The 9,003-nt window shown below is 43.2% G+C and overlaps 3 protein-coding genes across 3 annotated transcripts; 1 reads left to right on the top strand and 2 right to left on the bottom strand.

Annotated features, from left to right (window-relative positions):
• Positions 1-262: 262 nt before the first annotated feature.
• On the top strand, positions 263-2,936 carry TREMEDRAFT_45095 (uncharacterized protein; the record flags this gene model as incomplete). The annotated part of the gene is made up of 6 exons (XM_007006354.1): positions 263-780; positions 1,015-1,179; positions 1,339-1,885; positions 1,958-2,197; positions 2,526-2,605; positions 2,788-2,936. Exons 1-6 carry the CDS (start codon positions 387-389, stop codon positions 2,934-2,936), a joined length of 1,575 nt encoding a protein of 524 aa, XP_007006416.1. The 5' UTR covers positions 263-386.
• Positions 2,937-3,783: 847 nt separating this feature from the next.
• TREMEDRAFT_64062 (uncharacterized protein) lies at positions 3,784-4,620 on the bottom strand (the record flags this gene model as incomplete). The annotated part of the gene is made up of 2 exons (XM_007006389.1): positions 3,784-3,795; positions 3,901-4,620. 2 exons carry the CDS (start codon positions 4,618-4,620, stop codon positions 3,784-3,786), a joined length of 732 nt encoding a protein of 243 aa, XP_007006451.1.
• A 463-nt stretch (positions 4,621-5,083) lies between these two features.
• TREMEDRAFT_64061 (uncharacterized protein) lies at positions 5,084-6,520 on the bottom strand (the record flags this gene model as incomplete). The annotated part of the gene is made up of 8 exons (XM_007006388.1): positions 5,084-5,294; positions 5,491-5,563; positions 5,626-5,771; positions 6,024-6,045; positions 6,098-6,121; positions 6,165-6,211; positions 6,330-6,460; positions 6,497-6,520. The coding sequence occupies 8 exons, from the start codon at positions 6,518-6,520 to the stop codon at positions 5,084-5,086; spliced, it is 678 nt and encodes a 225-aa protein (XP_007006450.1).
• Between the last annotated feature and the right edge of the window lie 2,483 nt (positions 6,521-9,003).

The following is a 9,003-nucleotide window of genomic DNA, read 5'->3' as shown; positions in this document are numbered from 1 at the left end:
GATTCAAATCTGCCGTGCTTTCGCTCTAAAGGACGCTTAACCCTCATATGAATGGGGTTGATGTAAAGAGAGGACTCTACACACCCACCGCATAAGATGCCACCTGCCATCTGCCACATAGCCACATGCCACATGGACAGGTATGTACGCACGGGATCGGAACGTATACTCAAAGTGCCACTTTTCATAACCCCGAAAGAGTAATGTATCCGCCTTATCCCGATTGGTTCCCCCCTAAGTCACTTCACTCTCCCCACCTACCTACCTACCTACCTACCAACCAACACCATCTCCAAAACTCTCCATTTGACAGCTCAGACCTCAGGGAGAACTCCACTGCGCGATCCAGATCTGTAAAGTTGAGAATCTGAGAAGAGGGAACAAAAATGCTATCATCAACTTCATTACTTCGACAATCCACATCAACCTTCCGACCTCGATCTCTTCCCAAATCCAACCTTCTCCGATCTCATCCTTCCACTTCCAACCCATCACCTCTCAATGCAATCTCACAAAGAACAAACCTCATACGTTCATTAGCGACCGTTGCTGATCCACCCGTCAGACATTATGGTGGTCTTAAAGATCAAGATCGGATCTTCACAAATCTTTATTGCAGACATGATCATGGGATAAAAGGTGCTAGATCTAGAGGAGATTGGCATAAGACTAAAGAGATCTTGTTAAAAGGTGATTCTTGGTTGATTCAACAGATTAAAGATTCCGGTTTGAGAGGTAGAGGTGGTGCTGGTTTTCCCAGTGGTTTAAAGTGGAGTTTTAGTGGGTTTATTTAGTTCTCTCTTTCAACCCACTCCTCGATTTCACTTCTGGTGTCTACCACATTATCCATCGTTCCCTATGTGTCCATCACCATGATGGACTTCCTATTCGTCTCCTCCGTCTTAGACCTGAAGAGAGGTAACACTGGCAAGGGAGGTAGGTCGGAAGGACGAGAATAGTGAAGTGAAAGGCAGAAGGCCAAGTGGAGGAGAAGGAAATTATAACTGACATCAGTGAACAAACCTGGATGGGAAAAAGATCCGAGACCGAGATATCTTGTTGTCAATGCAGATGAGGGTGAACCGGGGACATGTAAAGATAGAGAGATCATGCGTGGTGATCCTCATAAACTGGTGGAAGGGTGTTTGGTAGCGGGTAGAGCTATGAATGCTACAGCTGGTGAGTCACCGCACACCTCTAAACGCTTCCCGTAACCTATTCGTCTTTTCGTTCCACGGATGTCATCCCTCGTCCTCTCCCGCTCTTGTATGACCTCCCTTGTCTGGTCACCAATCTGCATGATATATCATGCTTCATGAGGATTATCCCTAACCCCAGCGTACATCTACATCCGAGGTGAATTCTACCAAGAAGCATCACACGTCCAACAAGCCATCGATGAAGCCTACAAAGCTGGCTTGATAGGGAAAAACGCCTGCGGATCAGGATACGATTTTGACGTTTATCTTCATCGTGGTGCTGGTGCCTACATTTGTGGAGAAGAAACAGCTTTAATAGAATCATTAGAAGGGAAACAAGGTAAACCTAGACTCAAACCTCCTTTCCCAGCCGACGTTGGATTATTCGGTTGTCCAAGTACAGTGGCAAACGTCGAAACAGTCGCTGTGGCACCTACGATCATCAGACGTGGAGGTCAATGGTTTGCTGGATTTGGAAGAGAACGTAATCAAGGAACCAAAGTTTTTTGCGTTTCAGGTCATGTGAATAATCCTTGTGTAATAGAGGAGGAAATGAGTATACCATTACAGGAATTATTGGAAAAACATTGTGGTGGTATTAGAGGTGGTTGGGATAATTTGAAGGGTATCATACCTGGTGGTTGTTCTGTACCTGTCATTCCAAAAGATGTTTGTGAAAAGGTCTTGTGAGTGATATTCATATCTCATTTTCCTTCTCAACAGACACGTAGACAGATTAAAAGGCTAATACATATCAGGATGGATTACGATTCTCTCAAAGATAATCAAACTTCTTTAGGAACAGGTGCTGTCATCGTGATGGATAAGTCAACGGATATGATAGCTGCCATCGCTAGATTTTCAAAGTTTTACAAACATGAATCTTGTGGACAATGTACGCCTTGTAGAGAAGGTACGACTTGGATGATGAATATGATGGATAGGATGGTTGAAGGTAGAGCGCAGGAAAGGGAGATTGATATGTTGTTGGAACTCACGTGGGTTGTTTCGCTTCTCTAGTCTTTCATGTTCCTAATTTCCGTCACCTCTCACGTTGTTATTCCTCTTGTATCGATTCCTCTTCTCCTTTTTGCTCATTCCTACCTTTTACTCATGTCGTCTTCATGTCCTTCCACCGTTTCGTACTCCGTTTCGTTCTTCGTTGCGGTTGACTCATTCATTCATTCATTCATGTGATTATGCTTTGATCTGCTCAATTTTATCCTCGTCATACTGCGCCTTCATCTTCGTCAATGTCTTGATCATCTTTCAACTTACCTGCCTCGTCTGCCATTTTCGTTACCCGACACCGTACTGACAAAACAGTAAACAAGTCGAAGGTCACACAATCTGCGCATTGGGCGATGCGGCCGCTTGGCCTATCCAAGGTCTCATGAGACATTTCCGTTAGTCCCAATCACTCGTCTCCTGCATTCATTCTCACCCTCATCGCCATAAATCTCTTACCCTCTCCTCTTGTACTCTGGCATTTCGATGCACCAGTATCGTCTGGTCCCCCAAGCACCGAACACTACCCGAGCTCCACATGCCTCAATCCTAATCACCACTCAGATATGCTAACTCCCAGGACCGGAAGTAGAAGCTCGTCTAGCTCAATTCCACGCCAAACACGGTCAAGTGTTATACGGCGGTAAATTACTTTCTGACGTAGATACGAGATACGCCATACCTGATAACCTCGGTGGAGATGCTCAGAGGAGTATAGCGGCGGTTTGAGCAGCGGGGGTTTCTCATAATGGTATCGACTTGATATCAGTGTCAAGTAGACGAATAGGTGGGAGCATAGGCCGATGCATTGATATTTTGTATAACATGGACGTTATCAAGTTGAACCGTAGCATGCAATATGCAGTATTTCGGAAATGTTGGACTACATCTGACTTCTAACTAACTCTAGAGTTTGGTGTGATCATGAGTGTCCTCCATCCATCCAATAAGATCACATCTAAGATTGATGAACGACGACAGAAATGGTGGTTGTTCTAAATTTTATCTCACTGTCTCCTCCCACACGTTACATCGTTATCGGTCATGATTATCGTCTGGTGTTGATTCGTCGATCGTCGAGCGTAAGAGGATTGATAAACCGTCCACTTGACAGATCGTCGGTCATTCCTCATTCCTCATTCCTCATTCGTGGTTTAACGGTTTGCCATTCGTCATTTCTCATTCGTGGTTCATTGGTTCGTCATTCGTGGTTTATTGGTCCGTCCAGACTTTCAGAAGGGTGAAAAGCGCCGAATTGATGGGGAGGCCGAGGAGAGTGGGAATCGTTGGAAGGGTGAGAAGGGTCGGAAAAGTTTGAAGGTCTGAATCGAGTTTCGAGTAACAATAATTCTAATTTTTGATCAAGTTGTTTATTCATACATTCCACATAAAACGGTGATATTGAGATTAAAAGACTTTCGAGTGATTCGTATTTCATCATATTTTGATATATAACCGATTCCACCTGAGTTTTATCATTAGCTCTACTCTTCTGATCTGTTCCTCCTCATCACCGATTCGATATATGAATTTTCAATCCGAGCTTTCGAACCTCTTATCGATTCTACTCAATCCTTTACTCCTGCTCCTATCGATTCATATTATCAGTGTATTGACTGGAACGAAATTGAACCTCTGGGGAAATGGAAGATGGGGAATTGATTATTGGATATGGAAAAAAAAAAAGACTTACTGAATATCCTTTAGAATCAAGATGAATGATTATTGTTTTACCTCCTTTTTGTACTCCAACTCCTATGCACTCTCCTCGTTCTGATTCATTTGACACTTCTCTTTTCTTGTGCAGAACTTCATCTTCCTTCACCTCCCTTGACTCATTTTCAATTTTGATATTCCGGTTGGATTCTTTCTTCTCTTTGTGTACGGATTCTTCAACGATATCAGAGTGAATTAAGACGTCATTCTTTTTTTCTACAGATACTTCGACTTTAATGGATGACAAGTCATCTTTCTCTTTCTCTTTCTCTCTAGATTCGTCCATAATCCCACTGAGAGCCGTTCTCTCCTTCTCTCCAGATTCGTCAACGATCCCAGTGAGAGTCGTTTTCTCCTTTTCTCCAGATTCGTCCACGACCCCAGTGAGAACAATTTGATCTCGATGATCATGGTATATATTGACTAAATCAAGTAAAACAACTTTCGCTCTTGCCATTCCCAAATTATATTCCCATTTCTCATATACTTTAGTCGTTATTCCCTCAGAATTCTTCCCATTTACTTCATACATCAAAGGCGTCGTACTTGCGTTTTTGGACAGTAGAAGTTTATCATGAGAAATATTAGATTGAGATAATTTAGAAGATTGTGGAATAAGATGAAATGATTTTAAACCGAACGAATTGAGAAGGAGTGAATTGTAAAGTTCTTTTTCAGGATCAAAGTTGTCTAACATAATTTTTATCACTGTTTTGTTTTAATTGAATTATTGAATTATTGGATTATTGAATTGTTGAATTGTTGAATTGTCGTCCAGATTCAAAGTGTTGATAGTGGTTCATACTATTTATCAAGCCCAGTCGGAGTCGGAGTACAAGATTGACACTTGATCATGTATTGTTGGAAGAAAGGAAAAGTACGAGTAACTAAGTGTGTTAAGAGGGGAGAAAGGAGAAAGGACAATTCGGGGCCCCATGTACCACCACCACCACCCCTCCCCCAAGGCGGCATGCGGCATGACAGCATGCAGCTCAGTAACTTGCGAAAAGAGTAGCGTAACTTGGTGCATGCTGCAGCGCATGCAGCGAATAGTACTCTGTAGTTTGGTCAAAGTGATGATAAGCAGAGGAAACATATTCATATATATTGTGAATTGAGTATGTTTGAAGAGGTTTTATGATAGGTACACAGAAAAAAGATTATTTCCCTGCTCCGAATCGACCAGCTTTAGTTTTAGTCTTATCACCCGTTGACTTGTTCTCAGAGAAACCAATTCTAATAGATGTTTTCGGCCCGCTCTCCGAGGTGGCACCGTCCGCTGGGCCTGTACTGGAATCAGGAGCAGGGGGTTCGGGATAAGTGGGGGGGTCTGGTTTTCGGGTTTGAGCCAAGACACGATGACTCAGTTCGCTGGTTGTCAGTTGATATGGCTGGAGGTACCATGCAGGTGTGAGGAGGAGAGCAGTTGGATCGATGGGATGATATACGCTAAATGGGCATAAGAGTGTGGGAGTGGGGAGAAAGACGGAAGGTGTAAAGGAGGAATGGAGAGAGAGGGGAGGTAGGGTAGAGAAAGAAGATAGGGAGAGGGGGGATTGAAACATACTGTAGATATATCTGACTAGTAGCGAATTCTTTATTATCACCAAACGGTTCGTTCCAGTTCACGTCAAGAGTTACTACACGTCAGTCTCAGCAATCATTGTCATGTGAAGAGATGTATGTGAATCATTGAACACACAGAACGGCCAGAGCGAAATCAGTGGAGAATATGTGGAACGGAATGTAAGAGGAAGAACAATCCCACCATCAACCAAGACCATATCACCAGTTTTCACATCCGCAAGTTTCTCTTTAGCATCTTTTTGAAAGTTGAAGACGTAGAACCTGTGATGTCAATCCTGCCCTCTGATTTTATCCGGTGAATGGTCATCCAGTTCACTAGTCCTGCATAGGTCTTACTGAACAGAGAAGTAAAGGTGGTTGACCGAGGTAACGAAGGAGATGATAGCATGAAGAGGTTGGTCAACGAGCGATCAATCATATGGTGATTAATGTGTAAGAGATGGTCCGAGGTGTATCGGGAAAGATATTTTTGTGTAGGTTGAACGTAGGGGCGAAGAATCAAGGAAGACTCACCAATTCAGAGGTACCACAGGGACTTTGAATCAGTAAGTACATCTTACTTGCCAATGGTGGATCGGTGAACTCACAACCGTATTCATCGTTTATCACATCTTCCATTAGCTTTTACACCTCAAGTATAGAGACAAAACTCACCACCATCGGAATTCTTCAGAGGACGAGTGGGTGAAGCCAGGTGGTATCTGAATATCAGGTCTGTTCCACTGCCACCCTCAGTACAAGAGTGCTTGGGGGGTACTTCATGCTACCATGCTACCAGAGTGCTAGAGTTGACACTGTCAAAGGAAAGTAATCACTCACATCCAATACTTTTTCCCACTATCCGTCTCTGCTTCTTTCGGCATAGCACATACTCTTCCAATGATCGTACCCCTTGCGTAGCCTCTCGCACGAGGTACTTGTTTGAGGAGAGTGGTCGTTCTGAATACATTCTACCATCAGTCATCACTCTCTTGATCTCAACTCACCAAGATAGAAGACGCCCTCAACATGTTGAATTATGAGAAGAATGGGAATTTTTCCGAACGATCAAGTCTTTTATACCCTTTATCTCTCCGTTTAATCCTCTGCGAGGATATGAGAATCAGAACACACTCGCATGATACATACCCCCCTCACAATAGGTTAAAGAGGGAAAAGGACGGCTATGTTACAAATTCCCCTGGCAGCCATCAAACTACCACTTTGGGTATGTAGGAGAGAGGGGAAGAGTCACGTGACTTTCACCACCACCCCCAACCGCCATCTAGCAGCAGCTGCATCACCCCTGATCCGCTGACAAGATTACTACTGTACCATACTCCATCGTGACTCTACTTGACTGAACCACAACCGAACAGTAACCAGTTGAAAGGATCTCAACATGGAGTTCGAAATGGACACGGAAGAAGAAGAGCTGTTCATGGAGGATCAACTTCGAGTGAAATCTAAAAGTCCTGACGACCGTGGTCAAGGTGATGGGGAAGATGAGGCTGATGAGAATGACAATGTTGCCAATTCATCTGTTATAAAAGGCAGGAAGAGTGAGTCTACTTCTATTCTTTTGTGATATTCTCTCAACCCATCTCACTTTGTCCGTTCGTATTCCAGTTGAAGTGAGGGCCAAGATCCGACTAACCGAACAGAGGCTCACGAGAACACTCCCAATCCTATCGTGATAGATGATAGTGATGAACAATCCGTTCCCATGAACAAACGTCAGTTGTTCTCTCTACCTCATTCACACTTTGTTCATACACATGATAAATATTGAATGTACAGCTCGTAATCGTGAACGTCGTCACCGTCGCGTTTCTTCAGATTCTCTAAACCTTCACGGTCATATCGATTCTCAATCTGAATACAACTCTGACGACCCGCCTAAAGCCGCTCGAAGACGATCCACCAAGTCTACATCGAGTTCGGAAGACATAGAAAAGAGAAGATCTAAAGTTAAAGCTATCAAACCGGTGGTTGAAATACCTTATATGTCTTTAAGAAGGATGAAATCTTATTCAATCCCTAGAGGTCTTGAAAAACCCTCGAAAAGTTCTCGAAGACGTTCGAGTGGACATGATCAAGATGATCATTTTGACAGTGAAGATTTAAGGAGTGAAGAGAGTCATTTGAATGATAAAAAGAGGAAGAAGAGAGCAAGAAGAACAGGACCAACTTTTAAAACTTGGTCTTCACCCGATCGTGATGATGAACCTTTTCTAGTCGATCACAGTTCCAGTTCGTCATCCGATAGAGGTAGTGTTTTGTTCAGTGAAGATAGTGATGACATGATGGTAAGAAGAAGTAAAAGGATGTCTTATAAGAAGCAGAAGAGTAAAGATGTTAAAAAAGGATTACAAACATTGAGAGAAAGACGAGAAGGACGGAAAAGTTTGAAAAGTATCATAGAGGAAAGGAGATACAAGAATCGTAGGGATAAAAGTGAGGAAGAGGAGGAAGAGGAAAGGAAAGGGAAGAAAATCAGTTTGAGAGAAAGACGTGAGGGACCGAAAAAAGGAAGAGGTAGACAAATAGGAACAGTAGGGGATAAATCATCCAAAGTGAGTTGTAACATACCAATTCTCTTGATCCTTTGTGGGAAACTATACAAAGGAAGTTGTGGTTGGAGTCATCTCATCTATTGAATCTCTTCTTTCTTTCTTCTTCGTTCTCATTCTTTCTTCTCTCTCTCTCTTTCTCTCTCTCCGAACCAGGTCTTCTACTTTATCAGCATCGGTTCCTCTACAACTCACGTTGGATCATTCGTGGTTCTGAAAGATTCGTTCGTTTTTCCTCCTTCTCTTTATTAACCCGTATATTTCGTATTCTGCCACCAATAAATATCCTCTTTGGTACACCTCTCTCACCTCCGCTCCCCTCCAAAAACTCAGAATACCCAGAGTTGCCTCGCGTCTCCTCCCTCCTTCCCACTTTGACCTATCTAGTTGGCTTCTCCTCAGTCGACCCTCCACATATCATCCATCTGACTGCTTTCCTCTCTCTCTCTCTCTCAGAGCCCAAGAGGCTCCTCGCGTTTCCTCTATCCTTCCCACTTTGACCTATCTAGTTGGCTTCTCCTCAGTCGTACCCTCCACATATCGCTCATCTGACTGCTTTCCTCTCTCTCTCTCTCAGAGCCCAAGAGGCTAATTTAAGTGACAATAAACATCACAGTGCTAAATAACAGAAACGTAGACCATACACTTTCACTGAAACTATCCCCGCTTCTACATTCTATCGACCTTCACGCAAGATGGTAGCTCATTCTACCCGTTCTAGTCTATCCGCTTTGACAAGAGACGATTCTGAATCTGAACTCGCCCTCGAAGATTTTGACGTTGATTTGGATGATGATGATGACGAAGAGGAAGTAGTACCAGATGAAGAAGAAGGTGAAGGTGAAGAAGAATTGGAATCTGATAATGATGAGAATTATGATGAGTTGGATGAAGAGGAAGATGAATTAGAGGAGAAAGAAGAAGGGGAGAAAGCTGGAAGG

Source organism: Tremella mesenterica, assembly GCF_000271645.1.
Source record: "Tremella mesenterica DSM 1558 unplaced genomic scaffold TREMEscaffold_10, whole genome shotgun sequence".
In the NCBI taxonomy this organism is placed as follows: Eukaryota; Fungi; Basidiomycota; class Tremellomycetes; order Tremellales; family Tremellaceae; genus Tremella; species Tremella mesenterica.
The sequence above is the reverse complement of the archived record's forward strand: the minus strand, read 5'-3'. Positions and strand labels throughout refer to the sequence as shown.